This window comes from Emydura macquarii, unplaced genomic scaffold, assembly GCF_026122565.2.
Source record: "Emydura macquarii macquarii isolate MOO-44397 ecotype Brisbane River unplaced genomic scaffold, CSIRO-AGI_Emac_v2 contig_2863, whole genome shotgun sequence".
In the NCBI taxonomy this organism is placed as follows: domain Eukaryota; kingdom Metazoa; phylum Chordata; order Testudines; family Chelidae; genus Emydura; species Emydura macquarii.
Genome location: NW_027133000.1, coordinates 1,937,862 through 1,965,526, shown reverse-complemented (window position 1 = coordinate 1,965,526; position 27,665 = coordinate 1,937,862). Strand labels below are relative to the sequence as shown.

Sequence of the window (27,665 nt, the reverse complement as noted above, 5' to 3'; positions counted from 1 at the left end):
GTGCAGTTTATGGAATGCCCCCTCTCTCCCAGTTCTGTTTTTGAAAATAAGGAAGAAAATGAATTATGTTCATGATGGTGGGCTGTATTCCATTTCTTTCAACGTTGTGGGATTTCTGTAGTGCCACCCCCAAATATCCTGTTCTCTCTTTTTTTTTTTTTTTTTTTTTTTTTTGCTTGTCTGTATTGCAGATTGAGGTTGATATCCCTCGTTGTCATCAGTACGATGAGCTTCTGTCATCGCCAGAGGGTCATGCAAAGTTTAGACGGGTATTGAAGGCATGGGTCGTTTCCCATCCTGATCTTGTGTACTGGCAAGGTGAGTTCAACATATTAGTAAGTTTAGCCTTTTAGTTGAAAATATGTACAAAAGGGAAGACTCACTTAAAAATATATAGATATTTTCTAAATAGATCAAAACCAAACACATTCTTCTTTTCTGTTTTCTTTATTTATGATCAGTAGAATTTTAAACTTGGATTTAATTATTCACCTACAGCTGTCAATGAAAAAATGTCTGGAAACTATATATGTGGATTATTGAAAATTTAGTATTCTTATACTTCCTGTTCTATTTGTAATGTAAATTTGCCTCAGTTGTGTTTTATCATTTTTCTTTCCTCTTGCATTTTAGCACTTCTTAAACTTCAGCCACTTTGTTTTTAAAATGTTCCATTGACTAGTGCTACTTTAATGCAAAATCAACACTACACAGAACAGTTAAGTGTTTTGGGAGTAACTTGCTGGAGCATTCCAGAAAACAGTGGCAAAACTGGAAAAAGCCCAAATAATCTACTTAGTGCTGTAGTTTTATGTTTTAAAATATTTTTGTTTGCATGCAGTTTTCATGTCTAATCCTTGTATACTACATTAAGGGTAACATTGCAGTGTCTTAATCCATCTTAAATATGTAAGTGTCTCTGAGAAATCAATACATTTATTTTGTGTTGAGATAGTGAAAGAGCAGCTTTTCATAGTTTCTTTGCACTTTTTCTTCCCTCAGGTCTCGATTCGCTTTGTGCACCATTCCTGTACTTGAATTTTAACAATGAAGGTGAGTACCTTTCGTCAAGAATAAACCCAATGTGTCTCTCCGCCTTGTTTGCCTGCACATGCAGTATATACACATGTGCTACATATGCCACATTATATAACACAAACAATTATGAACAATATTTTGTGAATTTTAATAAGGGAAGTCTGAAGCTTATGTTCTATTAATAATATCATTTGGAACAAATGGTCTGTCACCAAGTGCCAAATTTTCTTAAAGGACTTATTTTTTAATTAATTTTAACTCAAACTAATTACCAGATTGACTTGCAGATACTGAGAAAATTTATTCTTCTTTGAGTGGTTGTAGACATGTATTCCACTCAAGTGTGTGTACGTCCAGTGCACCAAAGTCAGAACTTTGCCCCCATAGGGGTGCTGCTTGTGCCTTCTGGCCCATTATTCCCTCTCCTAGCTATTTAAGGTTGGTGCCGTCCCAGCCCCCACTCAGTTACTTTTTACTGCCTGTGGCTTGAGTCAAAGCATTCTCTGTGGTGTTTACCTCATGTTTCTTTCCAGTATTTCTGGAATTTTAGTAGTTTAGTAGTACCACCTTAGGTTCTTCTTCGAGTGATTGCTCATGTCCATCCCACTATAGGTGTGTGCACGCCACCGTGCACGGTTCCCAGAACTTTTTTCCCCTTAGCAGACCCCGTAGGGCCGGCTCTGGTGCCCCTTGGAGTCCCGCGCACATGCCACAGTAAATGAGGCACTGCCGGCCCTACGCCACTCAGTTCCTTTTTTCCACCCGTGATGGTTACTGGAACTAGCCTTGCTCTCTGCAAGTGCCATTCCCCTTGTTTGAACTCTGTTATTCGAAGTACGTTAGTTAGTTTTCAGTAGTTGTTAAGTGGTGTTAAATGTAGTTAGATAGGAAGTCCCTGAGGGACTTAGGGTGGCCGAGCCATGCCCCGGTCACCTGGGTTTAAGCCCTGTGCCTCCTGTGGGAAGGCTTTCCCGCTCAGCGACTCCCACGGTCAGTGCCTTAAGTGCCCGGGGGAAGAGCACAGGAAGGATAAATGTAAGATCTGCAGGGCTTTTAAACCACGGACCCAGAAGGACCGAGAGATCTGGTTAAAAGCCCTGCTCCTGGAGACAGCGCTCCGCCCAGCATCCGAGCAGAGTGCACCGCTGGCATCGGGATCGACTCGGTACCGAGCAATGTCCCCCATGCCAAAGAAGAGGCAGCTCGCGGAGCACGGACACTCCCCTGCGCCATCGGTACGGGCAGGGTCAATTGCAGAGATGCACCGGCCATAGCCTGTCGAGTCTTCTCCGGTGCCTGCATCTCTAAGCAGGGAGCCTCCCCTGACTCCTGGAAGTGGGAGAGTGCCTCTGCCAACGCCATCGACACTGGAGGCATTTCAGGCAGCAAGAACCTTGTTAGTCTTGCCCACACCACCTCTGCCCCCCATCCACCGAGGGAGAAGTGGCTGGTGTCCTGGGGCAGCTCTGCGTTGGGTCCCCCAAAGGGCGGTTGAGATCCCTGGTATGGGGAGGAAGATCTCCTGCCGGATGGCCACTGGGGGTAGAGTGAGGACGCTCCCCCAGCAGTCGCTCCAGGTCAACAGTGTCGAGCCAACCTGCTTCAACTCAGGATGCGGAGTCTCCCTCTCGGTGTCGGCGTCGGTCCCTGGCACCAGAGACAGCACAGACCAAGAGGTGGCACTGGTCAAGGTCCGCCAGGCGACTCTCAAACAGCTCCGGCTCCGCATCCACAGCACCAAGTTCACCCGCACCGAGGTGGCGCAGAACCCGGTCACCATTAGAGGATTTGGCACTGAGGGGCCGCCCTGCACCAATGCGGTGCGGAACCCATTCGCCACGCGAAGACCCCATACTGCGCAGTCCCTGACACGGAACCCGGTCACCAGAGTCAGGCTCGGCACCATGGAGTTCAGAGCGGTGCCGGTCTCTGTCACCAAAGGGTAGGTGGCACCATAAGTCCTTGGTGCTGAGATGATGCTCCAGTACCTCGAGGTCCTCGGAGCGCACCTCTACTCGCTGGCACTGTTCACAGCGACGGAAGCGGTCCTCGTTGTCCTCTAGCTTGGAGGCGTGGAGAGAACAGTCCCCAGTACCGGGTGGCTCCCGGGACCGAGGCCGTGCATGGCATCGCAGGTCTAGTGGCTCGGGCTCCCACAGGGGGAACAGTTGTCCAGACAGCCAATGCCCTCACAAGGCGCCACAGCTGGCGGCGCAGTGAGCCACAGCTTGGCCCCAGAGTCAATGGCCGCATCAATGGCCTTATTTGGCTCCATGGGGCATCCATATGGGACAGGGGCCACAATGCATCCTGTCAGCGGGGCTTTGGTCCGTGCCTCCGGCTCAGGAGAAGGCCCATACACACCACTCCTTGGACGAGGAGTTCGACCCCATGGAGGGACCCTCTACGTGTGCATCCATTCGTCAGGTGAGGGAACACCCGCAGAATGCACCTCGACAGTCCTCTTCCTCCTCACCAGACAAGGCAGTCTCCCGGGACCATATGGTACCACTGGAGGATTTCAGGGCACACCAGGAGCTCCTCAAGAAGTTGGCCTCTAACTTGGGGTTGGAGCTGAAGGAGTTGGAGGCAGATGATACCCTCTTCAATGTGCTGGCAACCGCTGCCCCAGCAAGGGTGGCTTTACCAGTCCATGACAGGGTCCTCAAAATTGTAAAGGCCCTGTGGCAAACCCCTTACTTGGTCACCCCTACATCAAAGGTGGCCGAGAAAAAGTATTACGTCCTGGCCGAAGGGTTTGAGTATTTGTTTACTCACCCGGCCCTGGGAACCCTGATTGTAGATGCAGCCAACCAGAAGGACAGGCAAGGTCAGCCAGGTTCGACTCCCAGGAACAAAGACAGCAAGAAGCTGGATTTGTTTAGGAGAAAAATTTATTCAACGGCAGCCCTGCAGTTCAGGATTGCCAATCATCAGGCCCTCCTGGGTAGATACAATTTTAATTTGTGGGACTCCCTCAGGCGGTTTGCTGAGGCCCTGCCCCTCATCCAGGATGGTGGTAAGGTCCCCTAACATGGATTGAGGCTATTCCAGGACTCATGGAGATTCCTCTTCTCAGAGGAGAGCTGACTGGCACTGTGATTCCTCTGGGACGCAGGATGGACCCAGACTGTGTAACTGCTCCCCCGTACCACACCAAGATCAGCTGGATACCATACCGTGAATTCCAGTACTGGCCATGGGGGCATCCGTTGAGTCCTGTAGCAAAGAGGTGGTGTCAGCATCAACTGTCTCTATGCCATTGGCATACCAGGAGGCATCAGACCTGTTCTGCCTCTCCATTTCTGATTCCCCAATAATTCAGGAGCATTCAGCTGCCGTGGTTGCCTCTGCTTTTTCTGCTGTGCCCTTGGCGCCATCTGGTCTGATTAGAGGGTTGTCTCGCTCATCAGCAACATGTTCTGCAATATGTAAGTCTCAGTCCAGACTTGGAGTCAGCCCCCTCTTAGGCACTCATGGATCCAGCAGCTCAAACATTATCTTTGGGACCAACACTGTCTTTGAGATTGGTGCCAGCCTCTGCTCTGGCACTATTGTTTGCTCAGGTACTGAGTAGAAGTGTGATGCCTCTTTCAATACTGAAAACATTGATTGCTTGTCGATCCTCAATACCATTGCCATCTTCATATTGGTTTTTGGACAAGGCTGGTTGTTTGCTTCCTCCGTAAGGGATGGTTCCTCTGCTACCATCAAATGACTTCCAGCGCTTGTCAAGATCAAGTTCAGAGTCATCTTCCTCCTCTCCATTGCCTAGCAAACAATGCTCTTCGAAGTCCTTAAAACCATCCTCAGATCACTATTGGTACTGAGATCAGCACCTTTCTTGCAGCAGGAATAGAGACTCTTGGTCCAGTATCTATTGGCCATCAATGCCTTCTCCTTATTCCCGGTAGCTGTCATGGAATTTTTGGGATGTTCCTCAGTCTGTAGGATCTCATTCTTTGACTCATTTCAGGACAAGATCACCAGTCCCGGCTGCAGTCTGTCTTCCCAAGCCACCTCTTTTGCAGATACAGTCTGAAGTCATTCTTCCTGAGCCGGTCCAACTTGACCTTGTTGTACAGGAACAAGATCTCCATCAGGAGCCTTCATTAGCCCCCCACTCCCTTTTTCTTCCTCACCAGTTGACTCCATAGTACCAGACTCATTCTTCCCCTGTGCCCGAGGACTTTGTCATACCAGGACCACCTGAGCCCTATGGCTTCTGCCTTGGGTATTCAGGCCTAGTTTGTATAGGAGAATATGTGTAAATTGCTAGCTATTCTCCAGTCCTCAACTCCAGGGAGGGTAGCTTTATCGATAAGTGAAGCTCTCTTGGAGCTTGCATAGTTTTTGTGGAATATCCCACCTTTGTTACCACCTATTGCAAAGCATTGTGAGAAACGGAGTTAGGTTCCTATGCAGGGTTTTGAGTGTTTGTATTCCCATCCATTCCAAAACACTCTTGTTGTGACAGCAGTAAACGAAAGATTATGGCAGGAGAGATAAAAAATCCACACCTAAGGACAAAGAGTCTAAGAGGCTGGACTTGATGGGTAGAAAAATGTACTCCATCATTACAGGTACACAGTGCAAATCCCCAGGCACAGCTATCTAACTATGACTTGCTTCCCTCAGGGTGCTATGTCCAAATTTAAAGATAAGTTGATGAAATTCTTCAAAGAGTTTAATGCATTTATTGTAGAGGGCCATCTGGTGGCCAAAATATTGTTGCATTTGGCTCTGGATATGTCAGACACTTCCTTCAGAATTATGGCATCATGTGTTACTATGAGAACGGCCTTATGGTTACAGAATACAGTATAGATAGTTTAGTTTACATTTGTTGGAATTTTATACCCCAGTGGCAAAGAGGCATCATTACAGAAGTCAACAGCAACTTCAGCAATATTGCTCAGATCTATTTTTCTGACAGTCATCGTTCCCTGTTAGGCAGCAGAAAGGAATGTACGTCACAGAAGAGAAGGCCTTCTGGGTCCAGTTTTGGCTAGCCAACCCATCCTTCAACACCATCAAGCAAGCAGCCATTTTTATTTACAGGTCCACGCATACACCTAAGTTGAATACATGTTTGCACCCGTATCTTGAAGAACAACAGTTACTGTACAGGTAGATAACTGTCTTTTCTGTACTGAAAGAGTATGTACTGAAATTTTGGGGACAATACACTGTATTCTTCAGGTAATAAAGTGGTTGGATCCCTACTTTCGGTATAAAACTCATTCTTAGCTATAGAACTGCCAGCAGCACTTTGGTAATATACACATACATACACCTCTTTTTCTGTGAATCTTCTGTAGAACAGCCTCATGTGGCCTGGATTCTACTTTCTTGATTCTAGCTTTCCCAGTACTAAACTCAATAAGATCCTAGATGAAAACAAGATAGCTTAGCCTCAGTCCAGGCAAAACAAAAGTTTGTTGGGAGATATTCTTGAGGAATTGAGTGGGGTTGTGACTGCTCCATCCATTGACAGGATATACCAACCCTTTGTCCTGGTGGTTCACAATCTTGATGGGCTCACTGGACCATTCCAGCCCCTGGATTCTTATGTCACTGCAGTATTCCAAAGCTGTCTCTCATATTTTGCTAGTCTAGAAGTTGTAACCTTTCCTGTCAGTTGCTGACAACAGCACAGTTACACATACGTAGTCATTTCTTTGCCATTGATAGGACATAAGAAACAAATCAGGAGCAACTTTTATCAGTGCATCGTAAAAAATAAATAGTTTAGGATTGGAAGTGAAGATTTGTTGTTGTAGTTGTTTGTGTTCTGTTAAAGCTTGATGCCATAACCAAAACCGGAATCCCATTTTCCTAGGTGCTGAATGTATGAGAGAGATTGGCCAAACCAAACATGGCAGATGTTGGTCACATCTCTTATTGCACTTTCGGAAGATGCTCAGATACTATTGTGAAGAGGATGGAATCAGAATTTCTGTACAATAGAAACAATTTAACAATCAAAATAGAATTAGAAGAGAGAGAAAAAATGTGAGGCAATTGAGTCACTAAGATAATTTGTCTTGCCCAGTGTCAGGAAGTCTGTGGCAGAATGTGTAATTGAACTCTGATCTCTTGAGTTTCAGTTCAGTGTGATAGCCACAAGATTATCCTTTCTCTCTAAAAAAAATTCCATTGCAACTGTAAGCACACTTTAGTTAGACAAATGTGGTCATTCAAGTTTTGGAACTTGGTCCAAGTTAATGCCTACCTTACAATAAGTGACACGAGAACACTACTGATCTGAAAGTCCCAAATTTTTGTACTTCGCCTCAAAACTAAACTGAATATATTTGGATTGTTCATTGCATAATCAGTAGCAATAGGAAATTTCTTGAATATCTTTAAAAATATGTTTTTTAAGGAAAAGTGTTTTTTCATGTGTTTTATACTGTTACTAGGTATACAGACTGATAACACAAATCAGGTATAAACACTTTTTAGTAATGAATGTTTTCCAGTCTAGAGATGTTTCTTGTACATTCTACCTTCTTAGCTAATTTTGTCTTTTCTTAATTCTTTTAGCTCTTGCCTATGCCTGCATGTCTGCTTTTATTCCCAAGTACCTATATAACTTCTTTTTGAAGGATAATTCTCACGTCATTCAAGGTAGGTTGGTGTTTGTTTCCCTTTTCTTCTAATAAAAGGTAAAGTTACCTGTTTATGGAGTAGTTATTAATGCTGTCTTTTCAATTAAATTTGATTATTCTTCAGTGGCTTTATAATTGGCAGAAGTAGAAGCATAATCTTTAATCACTATAGAAATACTTGCTTATATCTTCAAGTAGCTTATCAGAAGACCGGGATAGTGAGCAAGTGAGCAGTGGCAAAAGTAAAACAAAAATAAATAGGGAAGTGTGTGAAGATTAAAAAAAAAACAAAAACAAAACAGTGACAGCAAAAAAACATGCTTGTTGCTCTCTGAAGCATTTTTAAGCAGGCACCCGTCAATTGAATGAAAGCAGAATCCTAAAAAGACTCCCTCTGCACTTCCTATGGTGGAGGTCTATCACTGAGGTAATCCAGAGCCACTTTATTGCAGACTGCCATCATGCTGCCGAGCAGAAAGTGAGAGGAACAACAGATACCAGAGAGTGTTTAGAGAATACATTTACTCTAGTAGAGAGTCAAGAGTCTGAGGGGAAAGCACTATGTCTACACTTAGGCCATGTCTACACTAGCGAGCATACAGTGGCAGCTGTACCAAAGCAGCTGTAAGATCGCTTGTGTAGCTGCTCTATGCTGACAGGAGAGAGAGCTCTCCCCTCGACATAATAAAACCATCTCAGTGAATAGCGATAGCTACGTTGGCAGGAGAAGCTTTCCTGCCGACATAGCACTGTGCACACTGCCACTTATGCCAGAGAAACTTATGTTGCTCAGGGGTGTGGTTTTTTCACACCCTTGAGCGACATAAATTTTGCCAGAATAAGTGGTACTTTAGACATGGCCTTAAAGCACTACAGTTTCACAGGTGTAGTGCTTCAGGGAAGACACTACAGTAATGGGAGAGGTCTTCCCCTCACTGTAGGTAATCCACCTTCCTGAAAGACGGCGACCAAGTGTCTGGAAGACTTCTTGTGTTGACTTAGTGCTGTCTACTCGGAGGGTTTATGTTGGCTTAACTGTGGCTAAAGCTACACTACAGGGCTTACAGCAGTGCAGCTGCACCAATGCTTTTGCGCTGCTGTAAGATCTCAAGTGTAGCCACTCTGAGCCGATGGGAGAGAGCTCCCTTCAGTTTAATTACTCTAGCCCCTGTGAGCAACGATAGCTATGTCAGCAGGAGAAGCTCTCGCCAACAGAGCACTGTCCACATTGGCACTTAAATTGGCATAAATTATGTCACACAGGGGAGCTAATTCACACCCCTGAGCAACATAACTTATGTTGACTTAAGTTGTAGTGTGGCCATAGCTTATGTCTCTTAGGGTTGTAGATTTTTCACGCTTCTGAGAGATGTAGCTATATGGATATAACTTTTCAGCATAGGCCAGTTAGTAGAAAGGAAATACTGTAACTGAGCTGAGGACAAGTTTTGGTGAGCCCTAAGGAAACTGCTCCATAGCTCCTGCTACTTATTTCTTGGCCTCAACAGCCCAAGACATAAATAGTAGTGAGCTGTCAGTTCCTTTTCACATGGAGACAAAATGGAGAAGAAATTTGGGAAGGTTAGGAAGCCTCCCTGAGAAGATTTGCTAAAGCCATCCTATCTGAATAATAAATTTAAAAACATCATTCCACACTCTAATGTCCTTTTTGTCATCTTTTTCCCCATCTCTAGCTCTTACTGCCCACTTGACAGCAATTCTAACAAGCATTATTCTAATTTCAGTGGTTTAACACCTCTATCGTTTTGGCACTGTTTGTAAGATTCATGAGTCAGAAGTGTATCTTAATAGCTTGTTTAGGGCATTGTCTCTGTTGACCTAACAATGTTTTTTTGTCTTGGGAGTCAAGTTGGCAGTTGTATGAAAAGGAATAAAAGGTTATTCTTCAGAATTATTCTTTAGTTTGAGCATACAGGAAAATACTTTTGAATTCTCTTGCCCTTTTTTTTTGAGTGGGGGTAGAGAGATGGAAAATTAATATTGTGAATGCAGATGTTAATGATCATGATTCATAGTTTCTCTCACTTTCTGTCATTGGTTATAAGGGAGTACACCTGTTTAACAAATAATAGATCTTGCTGAAACGCATCACATGCACTTCCAATCCACTGATAAAGGTTGTTATAATACTTTCCCTGTATGTCTTCTATTGAGGAACAGCATTTGTTTCCTCCCGTCACTTCCAAAATGACATGGGAAAGTTCTCAGGTCAACAAAAATTATTAGACATTAAGATTGGGGTAGAGAGCAATATGAGAAGAGAAACAGAGAATAGAAGATTAGGGCTTCTTAGTTTGGAATGGAGATAAGTAAGAGAGGAGGTGTGACCAGGATGTATGACATAATGAATGGAATGGAGAAGGCCAGTCAGGAGATTTCCTATTTGCACTTTGCCATAATACATAAAGGCAAAGGGGCACATCATTAAACTAAAGGCAGCACATTTTTAAAGAATAAAGGGAGCTGATATTTTATACAATAAATAATTTGCCTGTGGAATCAACTGCTTTAGGCTTTTTTTTAAGGCCAATAGCTTAGTGAGATTGTTTGTTTATAAGGATTGAAAAGTTCCAAAGGGGTAGCCGTGTTAGTCTGTATACAGCTAAAAAACCGAGAGTCCTGTAGCACTTTAAAGACTAACAAATTTAATTTCTGCAGGCATAAGCTTTCGTGCGTTCAGGTGGGTTGCAGCCCACAAAAGCTTATGCCTGCAGAAATTAAATTTGTTAGTCTTTAAAGTGCTACAGAATTCTCGGTTTTTTTAATAAAGGTTGAGACGATATGTAGAAGAATATAATTTGTAATTTTGCTATCTGGGATTCAATGAAAGTTATTAATTCTCATGTGTCAAGGCCTGAAACAATTACCAGATGGGGTTATGAACATGGTGGATGGTATTGCACAAGTAGGTGTTTTATATGGTCTTTACATCTTGCACTGTAGCATTTGGTATGGGGATATTGGACTAGTTGGACCATTGGTGTGTTCTGATTTGGAAGTTTCTAATTTTTGGTGTTCAATATCAACATGTTAATACAGTTTTAAAGGAAGATTTTGTGATGGTTTGTTTAGTTTCATGTGCTGAGCTTTTTCCTATCCCCTAGAGATGCTGTGAGGTACATGGCAGGATGGATCATGTGTGATTACATCACTGAAATTTTAGCACCTCACCCATTAATGGAATAAAACCTTTCACAGTGCAGAAAGGTGCAGCATATCTCATTTCTGAGCCTTTTGAAAGCAGTCAAAGAACAGTTTATGCAAGGTTTATCAGATGCATTTCCCCATATGAAGTATGATGTAAGAGCAATTAAAGGTTTATAGCTCTAGAATTTCAAATTATGCCAAAGAATAATTCATATAATAAAATTCCAGCCAACAGTGTTTGGCTGGACCTAAATGATGTTTTTTTTCATGAAGGATTGTGTGTCTTCAATAGATCCTTAATTAACCATATAATCCCACACAATAATTATATTTTATGAGTCTGGCTATACAAATAAAGATGATATTTAACAAATCATAGTATATCTGTGCAGAACCACCATAGGCACGAATTTCCTGTTTAAAAGGAAATTTGCTTTAGAGAAGTTAATTGTGAATCTGTTTTCATCAGCACATAACTGAATGTATGTGATTACTGGCTTTATATGGCTTGGTCCACACTACCAGCTTATGTTGTTATAGCTATGTTATCCCCACCCCTGAATGCCATAATTCTACTGACTTAATCCCTTGTGTAGACAGTGCTATGTCAACGGGCAGAAACTCTCCTTAGCATCTTCACTAAGCATTACAGCAGTGCAGAGGGTGCAGTTGCACTGGGGCTGTGCTGTAGGTGTAGAAAAGCCCTATACCTTCCCCGTGCTTGCTGGCTATTTTATTAACTCACATGTGTCAGCCCTGAATATGGGAAAGCTAAATTAAGCATGGCTTGTCCAACCAGCCGATGTGGATAACACACGCATACAATGTTGCGTGAGGTATATCAGTTGGTCTTTCATTTTTGAGACTTGTCTTCATTGCAGTATTAGCTCAAGTTATAACTTGAGTTTTTCCCCTGATGTGACTCCTGTTCATATATAAAAATCTCTAGTTTGAGTTAAGTGGTACTTTAAACTTGAGCTAGCTGGCCTGTCAGCCTATGTGGGTTAAAACTTGAGTGATGCTGACGCTGGAGCTAGTAATGCAGTAAGGACACAGCTATTCTATGGCTTAGTCTTCACTGCTTAAAAAGGTGTGATTTTTACAGCGAGATAACAAACGTTATTGTTACCTTGCTGCAAAATGCTAAATGGAGACAGGGCACTTGTAATATTTATGGTGAAGTAGATCAGTGAGGTCAGCATTATACCACCCGCTACTGCCCCCGGCCTTTGATTGACCTCACCTAATTTATTTCAGTAAAACCAAAGTACTTTGTATTCACTGTTTTTTTTTATAGTGTGATAGCTGATGCCCATTAGTTATCCCCAGGTAAAAACACACCAATGAAATCAAGCCCTGTATTGCTAATAGAATCATTCTGTGTTGCTAATCCAATCACCGTGCAGATAAATGTTGTTTTACACTGTGAGCACTGTCATTGGGATTAGGCTAACTCAAGGTATTGACTGAATTAGATAACTCAAGACAGTCCTGATGCCAGTATTGTGAATGGAATGCTTACAAATTAAGGAGGGAGCAGTTTGGGGACTTTGTAACACACTATAGCAGCACTACTCACCATTCACCTAAGAAGCTAGTATTAAAGGCTGTCTGGGTATGACTCGCTGGAATAAAGATGCTGCCTTAGCAGAGTCGATGATGGAGGGGTCTAGAAATCTCTGCCTTTGGGGCAGGGCTGTTCATTGTCAGGCAACAACACTGGTTCTTCGTAAATTAGAGAACTTTGTGGAAGGGAAAGGGAAATGTAACCTGTCGTGAAATTGCAAGGATAAAGCCACATGATTCTGATTCTAAGAAAAGCTCTACTTGCAGATCGAAGGCAGAGGAAATTGTGTGTAAGGCAGAAGGAAGTGGAGAAAAACTTATCAGGATGAACTTCCCTTTTGGCTCCTCCCCAAATTAAATGAGATGATGATTGATGCAATTGAATTAAACCGTCCCTTTCAGCTTGATGTGCAGAGCTGGAGATATATTATTAAATCTGTCCTGTTATAATTCTTCTCCCTCCCCAGATAGGAAAATAAAGAAGATGGATGTTGTTAAAGGGAGGTCAGCCTTAACACTTCTGTCCACATGATGATATAAACAAGTTCACTTAGTAACAAATACGTTTAGTATGGTGATATCTGTGCAGTTTTCAGTGTAAGTCAGTTTCTGTAAACCACTGGAAGAACCTTGTTCTAATTTAATTCAATCAGTGTCTTAAGCCTAAGGCTTAGTTCATATTCATGCTGATATAGTTGCTATTTTTTTTTAATTGTGTAATTTGCAAGTGTGTTATACGCTAGGCTGTGAGCACCAGCCAAGTATTCCATTTGTTTTAGCTGTATCAGTGTGAAAAGGGAAGTATGGAAAGCTCTAAGGGCTTGTCTACACTTACAGTGCTGCACCATTGTGGTGCTTAGTGAAGATGCTTCTTACACCAACAGGAGAGCTTCTCCTGTTGTTGTAGATACTCCATTTCCCCAAGAGAGAAGCTTCCTGTCGACATAATACTGTCTACATCCGAGTTTAGATCAGTATAATGATGTCATTCAGGGTTGTGGATTTTCCAAAACCCTGAGCAACGTAGTTATACCAACACAGGTTCCTAGTGTAGACCAAGCCTAAGTGTAGAGAATATATAAGCTGTGTACTGTTGAAGCATATTGAAAACTATAAGCAGGGAGAGAAGAAAAAACTTAAAATGGCTTTTAAAAAATGTATTTAATCCTAAAGGATAATATAATAGGAAAAATGGTGTTATATGTATAAAGAAATATGCAAGCTTCATAATTAATACTGTTACAGGTACATGTATTCTTTGTGTGTGAGTTAAATGTGCAGTTGTGTGTTGGTGGTGATGTGGTGGTCGCTCTCTTTTTTTTTTTTTTTTTTTTTTTTCTCAATGATCTTAAACATTGTTGTCGTTTCAGAATACCTGACAGTGTTCTCCCAGATGATTGCGTTCCATGACCCAGAGCTGAGTAATCATCTCAATGAAATTGGCTTTATTCCAGACGTAAGTGCTAAGGGTTCTTGTAAATGCTGTATAATGAAGCTAAAAAGGAAGAGAGGGCAATTCTAATAGGGTGTTTCTAAATTGTTACTGACACAGTGAAAGTTGCATATGTAAATTTACCTCTGATACGAAGTTTGGTTTGGACATAGTGGCAAAATGAGGACAGATGCATGCATGGAATTAAGTGGCAGGCTGCAACTTTTATTAAATGTTAACACAAGGGAGGGGTGCTAGCCATCCATTACCCATGCTCTCTTATAATAGGCATTTGATTGGTTCCATTTTAGGGGTTTATGGAACTCCTTGCCATATAACCTGTGACTGGTACCAGGATTACAGAACTCCTTACCATACAACCCATAACATAGAGTAGGCTCTCCTCACCCTATTCCCATGGTACTCAGTTTTCTCTGAGTCCTAGAACCTCCCCGCATGCGAGGGGGGAAAAAGGTTGCAGCAGGATGGGAACCTTGGTCTGCAAAGGCCACAAGGTCTCACCCTATCCCATGAGCCCAAGGCCCATCACCAAAATCTCAGGTATTTTACCTATGGGAACTGTTCATTTTATTCTCTTAACCACATTGGAAACGCCATAAGTTTCAGCAAATAAACAACTCCATCCTAGTACTTCAGTTAGGTACTAAGTGGGTTCCTACTTAACCTACTGTGGCTTGCAGGTGCTGTGAGGAAGGCAGAAAACTCCATGGTCTTCTGCCAGTTGGCCCATGGGGGAAAAAAAAATCCTTCCTGACTCTCTGAACAGGTGATGGGCTAGACCTGCAACATCTGTCAAACCAGGTTCCCATTTCTAGTTTGGGTAGGTAGGGTGAGCTGCTGGAGTGGATCCAAAAGAGGTCCATATGGCCCATTGGGCTAAATCCTGAGAGCTGAGGAGTGCTGGCCAATCAGCACCCCCCTCCCACAGCTGGCCAAAGGTGTCAGAGCTACCTATTGTCCCTTTGCGAGTGTCTCCCTCCTTTGCCACTGGAACTACTCCCTTTTCACTGCTGGCCCCATACATTTCCCCTCCCTGTTGATGGTTGGTGACATTTTTCAAAGGGCTTATGAAAAGATGGTTAAACTCTGTTGCTGTTGTTGTTTCTTTAAAATGCATCCTTAAAAGAAAAATCTCAATTTTTCTCAGCATGGAAGATGCAATGACAGTGCTTACAGTCAGTTAGTGAATGAGTGTATTAAGATTTTGATTTTATTTTTAATTTCAGGGTCAATATGTAAAAAATATTGAGTTGAAAAAATAAACATGAATCATTTAGTGACAATTTAATGTTTTTACTCTATGAAACAACTGAAAACACAATAAAAAATGTGTGCGAGTTAATTAAACACAAAATTCATGGGATGCCTTCTTTTTATACATGATGTCAGCTCTTGCAAATTATCGTATGTCAGTGAAACCGCTGGAAATATATTAAATTGAAGTATCTGACCCAGAAACGTCATTCAGTATAGGAAAAGAAGTCTCCACAGATGGGAAAATGTGAAAATTCTAACTGCACAAAAGCAAAAAACATCGGGGAGAGTATTCGTTAAAAAAACAAAATTAGGAGTTCTTGAGCTGCCACCATACTTTGCAAATATTCTTCCCTCTGTCCAGAGGGCCCTGTAGTTTTGAGTAGTCAAGAATGCTGAAGAGGCATTTGATTGAAATGCGTGTCCACAATATTTAATTAAATTTCATTCAGATTTGTAATTTGAGTGTTTCCAGTAATGTATTTAGCTAATTTTTGTCACAGACTAAGGTTTGGGTCTACACTTAAAAGTTAAGTGGACATAGCTAAACTGGTCCGAGGTGTGAATAAACTGCACCCCTGACTGACATAGTGATGCTGACTTAGTTCCCACTGTAGACACAGCTATGTTGATGGAAGAATGTTTCCATTGATGGTACCATTGTTCAGGAAGGTGGTTTTCCTACGCAGATGGAAAAACCACTTTCATCAAAGCAAGCTGCGTCAGCACTACAGGGTTATGCCTACATAGCCATGATGACATAGTCTCTGTATCGTAGACATAGTTTAAGTCTGTACTGAGGTGACATACTGAAGACGATAAAGAGAAACATTGTTAACTTATGTGGGCAGCACTTTTTAAAGGTCTGGTAGGTATATAAATAGAACAGACATTAAAAATATGTGGCAAGCTTTATGTCAGTACATGCTAATTATCAGTGTGAACGGGGAGGAAGGAGGGAATCGCCACCATGGAAGTGTGGAATACAGATTCGGTGGGAAGAAGGGAATACAGGGTGTTGGGTGCAGGAATATCTTTTCTGAATAATCATGATTATCATTTTATCAAGAAACTGTGTTCCTTTAAAAAATGTTAAAGTTGAGTCAGTGCTTTTGCAGGAATTGCCTGATGCTGCAGGGTCAAATTTGCAAAACTTTTTTTTTTAATACACTATTTCTATATGAACTTGTGAATACCCATGGAGTTATATGGATAGTTACATATTTAACGGAACTAATGCATGTAATTATTAGGTTTGTGCTCACAAATGAAAATAAATTAAATCTATTGTACACTTTTTTCCCCTTTTGGTAACTGTTTCGGGGAGATTAAACAGGATTGTTTATAAATGATCCAACTTCAGGCAGGATATAGTGACATTTAAAAACTAACTTAATATCTCCAGACAGCTGAAGAGACTAGTCAATATAGTGGGTTACGCATGGATGGGTAAAACTTACTCCAGTGTAGAAAAGACCTGACTAGGCCATATGCATCACTTAAAGCTAGTGTCAGTGGGGGAAGAAATTTATTTATCTGTATGAAGCCTATGAAATCATGGTTTTATGTAGATGAAGTGCACAGAAGTTTGAAAAAGCAAATGCAAGCTCCCAACATGGGGCTGGGTGACAGGGCTGCAGCATAGTCATCCAAACACACTGTGACCTTGAATTCCAACATGTGAATTGGAATAGCAACATAGAACATATATAAATGTACGTTCCCCAACCCATCCTTTTGGCCACCCCTGTCATTGCCATTCATACCAGCCTACATGAGCCCACTGCAGAAACCTGTCCTCAGAGCTCTTTAGACAGTGACTCTCACTGCAGGTTGTGCTATTCCGGGCCTTTTGTGGCAAGACAAATTTTAGGTGCGATATGAATGATTAAGCAACATATATTTTTATTTATTTGTATTATGGTAGTAGCAAGAAGTGCTAATCAGTATCAAGACTCCACTGTGCTAGGTGCTATACAGATGCACATACAGACACAGGCCCAGTCCCAGAGAATTGAAAGCCTAAGAAAGATGACAAATGAAGGAGTAGAATAGACCAACGGTTCCCAACCTGTGGTCCGTGGACCCCTGGTGGTCCGTGAGGCTACTACAGGGGATCCGCGAAAAGAAAATAATACCATCCTCACCAAGGAAATGTACAATTCCAAATAAAAACGGAGTGTAAAAAACAGCTAGTGGCATGTGGCAGTCCGCAAAATGTTTGAAGGTTGAAAAGGTTGTGAACCGCTGGAATAGAGAATCCAAAATATAAACCATTTATGATATACAACTATACGTTTTTAAAAAAAAAGAATTTGCATCATACAAATAAATGTATTGGCAATTCCCAACTGTTCTAAAGCCTGGCTGTACCTCTTAAGAGGAGATGTCCTTCCTAAATCACCTGTAAATTCAAAATATATCTTTTCCCTGTTCTGCCTTTTAGATTAGTGAGAGAGGGGGGTGTTTTTGCACCTGTAACAAGACAGCCCAGATCCATCAAGGTGAAAGATATGCACTTCAGTAATGAGATCCGAACCAGAGTTTCGTGCTTGAGTACTAATCCTATCAAAGTAAACCTTGATTAATCTTTCGTCATTGAAAGGCAGGCTCCCGCTGCAGGAAAGATTGTGTTTCCTGGCACCCTTCCATTTACTTTGGGTCATGTAGCTCTCAGAATATTGAACGCTGCTGAAGCTTGAATAGTTGTGAATATTGTTATCTGATGTCGTGCCTGGATTAAATATATTGCAGTGGCTATGTGATTTACATGTAAATGGAACTATCTGTAAGGTGAATTTCATAGGGTTTTTTCTTTTTCACTGTGTTTTGTAGTATGAACTTACATAATGTTTTATAATACCTGTTCTATATTTTGCTAAATTATTCTAGCATCAAAATCTGTCCATTTTTAAGGAAAGAGAAACAAGGAAGTGAGCCACATTACTAGAAGGGAAACTATATCCATAAATTATTCTGAATAGCTTTCCGCTGCAAATAATGGAAGCTAGACACAGTTGTCAGCTGGCCATTAACAGAGATGACAAGGTCTGGCTGCAGTTACTTAATATCATCTTGGTAATGCTGCTCTCATAGTTAGACACCTCAAATTGGAGTTAGTGATATGTAGGAGGTGTCTGTAATAAGGCTTTATCTAATTAGAGTTAAAAGAATACTGCTGCCAAAATATTTTTCATTCCTTTAAAGAAATTATTTTCCTGTTTGTTTATAACCACCCTTGGAAGCCTGAATTAAACTATCCTTTCTGAAATATACTATTCCTCTTGCAAACACAGACTTGTTCAGTCATGAGTGTTTGATGGCTGCTTTTTGGTTTTCATTTAATAGGAACAATTGTTTTGTTGTATTTTACATATTTGGAGTGAGAGAGGATGGGTGGAATTACATGTAAAGAATTAAACTTCTCTTGCCTGGTTATGGGTATTTTGTCCCCAGTCCTTCAAACACTTAAGCATGCATGTGCTTAACTTTAAGCAAGTGAGTACTTACTTACTTTTAAGCACTTACACAGTGCTACAGAAATTAAAATTAAGAATGTGCATAAATGTTTAGAAGATCAAAGCCTCAGTTACCAGTATCTGGATAGGGAGCTGAAGTACAAGATATGAAATTTGGGTTTTATTTCTGCCATTCTGCCACTGAGCTGCTGGGTAATCTGAGTCAAGTACTTTAGTTCTCTGTGCTTGGCTTTCATATTGTCACAGGAAGTCAATGAGGCCAAAAACTTACCAAGATTCAGAAAAGGACTTAGCCATATAAATGTCATCAGGAATATGCAGAGTTGTCACAATTATAAAAATGTTGGGAGGGTCATTAAATTTCATACTTAAACCTCAGGGTTTAAGCCAGTCTCTAACTAAAGCATTTAGGAGGAAACCTAATGTTGGAGGCAGACTATCTCACATTTGCCCCCTTTAGGATTCTTATGCCTTCTGAAGCATCTGGACTAGCTGTAGTAAGAGACAGGGTACAAGGATTTGATGGTCCTCAGGTCTGATCTAGTATGGAAATTCATATGTTCCTGTAAATGTTTGGTTTGGGAGGAAAAACGTTGAAGTTTACCAAAGTTATAAGCATTTGAAAAATCACGCTAAATATGTGCAGTAGATATGTTTTATATCACGTGTTGACAGGTACAGTAATTAAGTTTTCTCTTTTAAGAACTGACTTGCCAATTAAAAAATAATACTGAACCAGTTGTCTTCAGACTTGAGTTATTTTGTAGGTGATGATGATTATCCCTGTAATGTATTTTACCCTTAAACAGTGATACATACTCTCAACCTTAATTCCATTTTAACATAGTTTTTGTCTGGGAATTTCCTTCTTAAAAATGGATACCTAAATCTACTTTTGTAAATTCTCAGAAAATTCATCATGTAATCAAATGGTAATTTCGAGGAAGATACGATGTATTCTTCATAGATAAAAAAGTGGTTGAATCTCTGCTTTTACGTGTAAAACTAAACTCAACCTTATTTGTTAAACAAGGATAATTATGGGACTGCAGTTCATGATCTCAGGCTGTTTCTCAGAAAAATGCACTTTGGCAGTTGCAATAAAAGTATGTATTTAGATTCATTGCTTTTACTAATTTTCTTTTTATATGGAAGCTCAGATGATGAGTTTTTTCATGTGACTTAGTGTCCATGGAGTTCAAATATTACTTTGAGTACTGCATACATTTTCTTTAAAATATTGAGCAGTACTCATTTGAAGGGACGATACAGGGACCCTCCAGTCTGCAAACCCATTGTAGTTTGAGCTTCAGTGGAAAAAGGTTGAAAATCACTGCAGTGAAAGTAAAAACAGTCTTAGCAGATAGTTATTCTACCCTGATGTTGCTAGAGGGCAGTATTCCCTAAGAATATCTTTAGAGAACTGTAGTTTGACTAAGTAAATATGGCAGCATATTTGTTTTAAATTCATGTTATGAGGAAAGTACTTTACACCAGATAAATGTAGTTCTCCTTTTGGATCGTCACGTTCCACTTTTGACCTGCTACAGTGGAATAATAAGACATGAAGGAGGGAAGCTGAACAATGCACTAGCACTCTCTCTCGCTCTCTCTCTCTCTCTCTTTTTTTTTTTTTTTGGCAATAAAAACACGAGATAAATTATCATAATCTTTTTATACTTACCTATACCCCTTCCTGTTGTAGGATTATATTTTTAAAAATAACACGGATAATTTCAACTTCAGCTCCTGTAGTAATTTCCCTAGTACTTACCTGCCACTTTAAAATTGCCTGGCCTAATTTTTTTTCATAGTGGGTAGTTGTCAGGATTGGTGAGTGTTATTTGTAGCCAGATCTGTGTTTTAGGGCTAATATTGTTTTTGACTATTTGTCACATTTACAGTGTGTTAGTATTCTATTGTGTCCAGTAGATTTGTGTGTTTTCTTTTTCTTATGTGTATTGAAAAAATGTGTACATAGCTGAAGCTATAGGTGTTTGTATTTACATTTCTGTGTGTGTAATTTCGAATGTTTGCAAGTCTACTTGGCACATACAATTTTCAAAAAATGAAATCATGAGGCTGAACTGATCTACTTCCAGTTCTCAATGAAATAGTTTATGTACAAGGATGCCTCAGAAAATGACCAAAGCAAAATGCCTATATCAAAGCAAAGGGTATGAAAAAATATGGGGATAAAAAAAACCTGCGGTTGGCCTGGGTCAGCTGACTTGGGCATGTGGGGCTTGGGTTGTGGGGCTGAAAAATGGCTCTGTGGACATTTGGGCTAAGGCTGGAGCCCAAGCTCTGAGATCCTGTGGGGTGTGGAGAGTCCCAGAGTTCCGGGCTGCAGTCTGAGTGCAAATGTCTACACAACCATTTTTAGCCCACAGTCCTGCAAGCCTGAGCCAGCCTGTCCATGCCACGGAGCTTTCATCTCCATGTAGACGTTCCTAAAGAGAAGCCTCCAGCTATGCTGATCGCTTTCTTTTCTAGTGGATATGCTGCACGTTCTTGCATGTGAACAAATGGTTACAACATGATAGCAGGACACAAGCACTGTTGCAGACTTTTCAGATGGTAGTGGGGAATATGGGGTTGTTGATGAAATGCATTACAAAAATACACTTGTGGAAGTAGATTGTACTGGTGTATCATATCAACAATGGTAGAGCAGTTTTTACCGTCAGAAATTTTCTTTATAGTGAGGTCCATTTATAAAAATATTTGTGAATGCTGAAAACGCTGGCAAGTTTAGTCAGTTTTTCTGCTGTTGTTATGAATGGTTAGCTTAAAAGAAAGGTATGCCTAGAATAGCTTTTTATTAGACACCTTGGAGAGATCTATGCCAAGGTGTACTTCACAGACATATATTCATCAGTTCAACAATCCCGCTGCCTGACCCTGTTAAGTGTATATTAAATGCAAAAAACACACGAAGGCAACATTAAGCTTGTTCATTTAGTCACTAAAAATAAGGGAATGAAAAATAAGGGTTTATTAACAACACTAACTTGTACAGTGCAGTTGAGTTAAATTTGATGTTGGAATTTTAGCTTTTGCATTTCTGACTTGCAGTGACTTTTGTGCAACTTCAGCTTAGTATCCACATAGGTGTTTTTGCCTTTAATTTTGTAAGTATTTTCTTTAAAATTAAGAAACCCTTAAGGTGGCATAAGCACTTAAACTCTCCCAGATACTTTATAACTGTCTTTCATATTCATAGTGGCATAAGTGCATACAGTATACTGTTTGAAAGCCTTACAGTAGCATAAAGTATTTAAGGCCCAAAAAGCCCTGAAAGCAGCATAAATGTTTAAGCTATCTCATAGCAGAATAAATTCATAAGCCACCTAAAATCCTTCTGCTAATAGCATACTGATAAGTTTAAGCCCTTAAGGCTGAATTGCACCTATTGCCATTCATTGAAAAATGCACACTTAGTACATTCGTATCACACTTAATAGATGGACATACAAAAAAATGCCCAGTGTTCTTCTCAGTAGGTGTGAATACCCACACCTTGCTGAATGTTTTACTGCATATTTGCCAATTTTCTGTTGTTTATAACTTGATTACCTAATCAATTTTGTTTTTCAAACTTGGCTATATACTCCTCAATGAAGATTCTTTAAACGCCAATTTTCAGATATCCAAGATCAGTTATTTTTGAGTTACCTCTATATGTAAGTGGGATGGAAACTGACCATTTAGTAAAACAAGGGTTTGTTTTTTAATTTTAATTAAACTTAAAAGTGGCTGAAATGATTCTGCGCAGCCTTTTGTAAACAAACAAAAACCTCTTTGAGCACAGAAAAATTCTTGGGAAAATTCAGCCCTCAAAATGAAGTTATCTGTAGGTTACATTTATGTGAAAATGGCCTTATCACTGAAATTTGATGTGCTGTACAGCTTTAAATGTAATAGAAAATCAACCCTGACAAGGTCTTCAGCTCATAACAAAATGTGTTTTTATCCCTTTTTTCCCCCTCTTGTAGCTCTATGCTATTCCTTGGTTTCTCACAATGTTTACACGTGAGTATATTTTTTTTGATTAATAATCAACACTATATTCTTTAGGTTTAACTTCTCCCATTTTTCCATAGAATATACATTTCATTTTAAAAGGGAAGAATATAGAGCCTTCGTGCCTAGATGGCTAGTTCAAATGCACTGCCAGTTAACTGGAGTCCGTAGGGATATACACCCTTATCTAGTGTACACTGAAAACCAGATCCATACATCTATGAGAAAACCGGTTTCTTCTACCCTTAGGAAAAAAACAACTCTCATTTCAAAGAACTCAGTTATGTGTTCCCAGCTTCACCTAGTTGTAATTTCATGTCTCTTTGTCAAACATTCCCTTCTTAATCTCTGTTTGTAGTGTGTGTCTCAATTAGTAAATGACCCTGATCACCACTACAATAGTACAAGTCTGTAGCTACCCATAAGAACTGTCATATGTACCTATCCAAGTATTTTGTCTCTGACAGTGGCCAGTGCCAGCCGCTTCAGAGAGAATGAACAGAACAGGGTGATTTTGAGTGATATCCTGTGATCTAGTCCTAACTTCTGGCTATTGGAGGTTTTGGGACACCTTGAGTATGCGGTAGTGTCCCTGACCATCTTGACTAATAGCCGTTGATGATCCTATCCTCCATGAACTCTTATCTAATTATATTTTTTACCAAGTTATACTTCTGGCCTTCACAGTATCCATGGCAATGAATTCCACATGCTGACTATGCATTATATGAAGAAGTACTTCATTATGTTTGTTTTAAAATCTGCTGCCTACTAATTTAATTAGGTGACCTGTACTTTTGTTATATGAAGGGGTAAATAACACTTTCTTATTCATTTTCTCCATACTTTTCATGATTTTATAAACCTCTATTGTATCGTACTCTTTATATAGATTCCATGACAACTGGCATTTTTTCTTATTCCTGAAACCAGGGGTCAATGAAAGAGGAAGCCCTTATTTAGAGATAAAATCTTCATATATAATTTGTCACTTCAAGAAATTGGCTCTGTATTGTTTTTTTTAAAGTGAGAAAGTGATAGCGACATTGTTTTAAAGGCCAGCATTTGCAAATACACCTTAATTGTATAAACCATTAATTTACTATTACACAAATCTGTTACTAATGTACAATGATTTTATGTTTGTTGGACAAAAAGAAGTATTGAACCTATTGGTAAGTTTAAATGATAGAGATGATTCTGTGTGGAGATAATTCATTATTTCAATTGTATAACAGGAATAATCCAAAATAATCACCCCCAAGAGATGTTTTTCAATTTTATATCAGATGGTATTGGGTGTACTTTAAAAAATTGATGGCTCAAAATGTTCCTAGAAGGAAAAGAATGTAGGTTTTATATACTGGTGAAATATGAAAGTGTTAAAGATTGCCTGTACAATAATATAGTGTTGTCTATTGACTACCATTGGTCCATTCAGTTAAACCTTTTGTGAGAATAGCAATTCTGCCCATTTAATTAATAGTAACATTATTTAAGCATATTGGACAGGATTAAGATATCCGGATCATTTTATGCACAGATTGTCATTAGTTTTACTTTCCCTCTGAAAGAAAAGGATCAGAATGTGTTCATGAGAGTAAAATCCCACCTGAAAGCTTATATCAGCTAAGAAGTATCACATACATTTTTTTTTCACACTCTCCCTTTCCCCCATTTCCAGTAGTATCCTCATGCATAATTATATACTGCTCCAAAAAGAGAGAAATATCCCTAAAAAGTGTGTTTAGACCAGAAAAGAAAATAATTCACAGAAGTAGATATTTAATATTGAAATCAAGTGTTGATTTGCTATAGGGAGTTATGAATCTACATCTGAAAACAAATCTGTATAACACAAGTTTAGTCTTGTTTGTTCCCAAATTAAAAAGCAATAACCTTGAGGCAACAATAAAACTTGGAGAAGGTTAGTCATATGTATTTTTAAAACTTAACATTGGTTGTCATAATTAATATTTTGTTGCCTGTGCCATCTTGCAGATGTCTTTCCATTGCACAAGATTTTTCATCTGTGGGATACATTGCTGCTTGGGAATTCTTCCTTTCCATTCTGTATTGGAGTGGCTATTCTGCAGCAACTGCGGGACCGGCTTTTGGCTAATGGATTCAATGAATGCATTCTGCTCTTTTCAGATTTACCAGGTATACAAATTGTGATTTTTATTTTTTATTTATTTATTTATTTATTTTCATTTCTGGAGTCCTATTTTTAGGCGTTCTGTTGCACATGTATGTTTGTCAAATCTTTTATAGATTTGGAAAATTAGGCTTATGTGAACCTATGATACAGTGTTTAGGGCCTGGACCACAGGCCACGGAAGCCAAAGGAAGCCTTTCCATTATCTTCAGTTGTGCTTGGGAAAAGTCCATTATCCGGGTTCAAATAAAGCATGGAGAACCCAGTCCAGTTTAGAATAATTTAAAATAATTAATTAAAAAATTTGAATACTTCATTGACCTATCACAAACAGAAAGTGGAGCAGTCAGTCAAATGTATCCTTAATTAATTATTCGTTCGGCTCTGCTCCATATACTATTTCTCTGCTTATCTTATTATATGATATTAGCTCTAGCCTTCCCTCCTTCATGAGTATATTTCTTGCTATGGAAGCAATCACTGAAGCAGAAATACAAAAAGCAGTTTAAAAGCCCATAAAGAGGCATTGTTTTAAAGCAGTCTGCTCTTCAAATTCAGACTTACAAGAGAGTGTTTACATAGAAGTGCAGGCTATTTATTCCAGGTTCCTGTAGCCACTCGTCAGCAGCTCTGCCCTCTTATTTAATGGATACAGTTGTGACTTAGCTGAGTGCGAACAGCTTGTGTCTCCCGAAAATATAACAGTCCAGCATGAGCAAAAACTTATTGAATAATAAAAATTTGAATTGAATAAGCTGAAATAGACTGCAAGATGCATTTCCATGCACTTGTATTTAATCAACATTCAGCTAGCACTTTGACCGTGTAAAACACTACACTACGTAATTATACGTTGTTATTTCTTGGGCACAGCAATTTGCTCTAATAGCATCACCCCAACTTTGAAGAACTATGTTAAGTGGTAAAAGAATAAACAAACCTTTTTTTGAAACATCAAGACACACAAGCTAAAATGAAATAATCTTGTCTCCACACCATTTCTAGACTTCCCCCTTCCTGGTATATATTTAATCTTTGTTTCCCTGTTAATTTTGTCATATATGGCCCAATCCTACAAACATGCACATGCTTATAACGTTACTACTGTGTGTAAATGAAATTAGTGGAACTACTCACAGTAATAAGGTAAAGTAAATTTGTAAGTATTTACAGGATCAGGGCATAAGATAATAAACCTCTCAAAGCAGGAAGCTGCAGGTTAGTATCTAAAAAAGTATAAATCTAAAACATGATTACATTTGATGATTTAAATGAAGATTTCTGCTTGCTAATTTCACTCATGATTAAAATCAGTGATTTAAAACAATTACTCTTGGTGAGCTGTGTCTTACTCTTACTGTTTTTCTGTGAAGCACACAGCATGCTTGTCGGACCTATTTAGTAAGTAATTTAGCCTGGCTGGATTTAAAATAAATAAATAAATGTAGGGCTCCAGATAAGGCCACTGTTAGGATAGTAAGGATTCTACTAGGAGGGTGGGGGAATCAAACTGTGTTGACATTGGAGAGCAAACTCACTGGGGATGTTCTCTTCAGAGTATTTAGTTTAGTCAGCTGATCTATTGGATCATGTATTAATCCAGCACCATCAGTGAAATCCACATGACAGTTGTTGTACAAGAGAAACGTGTGTACACACACACACACTTTTTTTTTTTAAAGGAATTGTGGAAAGGACTCAAGGAAAAAAGAAAAGCATTTCACTTTAGTCTCACATGGTTGTGGTTGTGAAAATCTCTACAGCTATGGGACTTCATAAGGTTAAAAGTGAAAGCATAACAAGGCAGCAAGCAGACTGCTGATCTTAGCTTTGCAATATCTGCCTCTGTGGATGTTCAATGAGTTCTCCCAAAAAATTAGTTTTCATGATTTCTCTGAATATTTTCACAGGCTCCATTTCTTCTTTTTATACTTCCCTGAATATTAGTGCTATGATGACCAAAAGTTTTCCTTTGCTGTTGTCCTTCAGTCTAGTTTCTAAATAGAATCGCCATTGTATTTTGCAATTTACAAAATACTTAATTTAATTTGATATCCTGTTCCATATTGTATTTTAATTTCCTTCTGCATTCTTGGTCATTTCAAATGCCTTTCTTAAAGTTTAAAGATATCCTTTAAAGTTCTTGAAGGGGTGAGCCAGTTCAAAAGAACTCCTTGTCCATTCCATGGCTGTTTGGCTAAACGCTTTGGCTAGAGCTCAATTAAAAAATATTTTAATTACTTTCTTGTCCAGGTCATTTCTCCTGATTTCTTCCCCTGATTGTATCTTAATTATATATTCCAATTAATCAATCTTAAGCCAACTACATTGTTTTATATTCTTATGCGTACTGTACATTGTAATAGCATTGTGTCTGAATAAGAACTTAATAGCTTTCATTATACTGTAGACTTGCAATATGCTATTGACTCTTTTTATGATCACCATTTTCAAATTATGTAATATTGTAAGGAATTTTGAAGATTTATAGTACTGTATACTGAAGTATTAACTAATCTTATGGTGTATGACCCTGAAATTATTTAGGATTATTGTGATTTATATTTGTGTGGTGCAGTAGTTCCAAAAACTATAAATTTGTCATGTTCATAGCACTTTCAAAACTTTGCTAACATTATAATAAAATAATATTTCATTCTTCAAGTAAGAACACTGTCCACCACACCTTGTGTTAGAACACATTCCGCAAATAATACACCCTGAGTCTCTACTTTCCTTTCTATTCAAAGAAATAGGGAGTCACAAGTGTACATATATTAAGAAAAAAGAGTGTCTATATGAAAAATCTGAATCTGTTTTTGACAATTGAAAATACACATTTAGAACCATAATATGTGAACAGCTCCATTATTAGTAACTGTTGCAGAAAATCCTTGATGCTCCAAGAG

General features: G+C 39.6%; 1 protein-coding gene across 5 annotated transcripts in view; it reads left to right on the top strand.

The window, feature by feature from the left end:
* TBCK (TBC1 domain containing kinase) overlaps positions 1–27,665 on the top strand; it is a 194,228-nt gene that overhangs the window by 77,289 nt on the left and 89,274 nt on the right. For 3 of the 5 annotated variants that reach the window (XM_067568243.1, XM_067568242.1, XM_067568244.1), the window contains exons 18-23: positions 192–318; positions 1,003–1,053; positions 7,588–7,671; positions 13,757–13,842; positions 22,571–22,607; positions 24,600–24,761. In XM_067568243.1, coding sequence (XP_067424344.1) covers positions 192–318; positions 1,003–1,053; positions 7,588–7,671; positions 13,757–13,842; positions 22,571–22,607; positions 24,600–24,761 — 547 coding nt within the window. The remainder of the gene's footprint in view (positions 1–191; positions 319–1,002; positions 1,054–7,587; positions 7,672–13,756; positions 13,843–22,570; positions 22,608–24,599; positions 24,762–27,665) is intronic. The other 2 variants (XM_067568245.1, XM_067568246.1) reach the window with 1 other exon arrangement.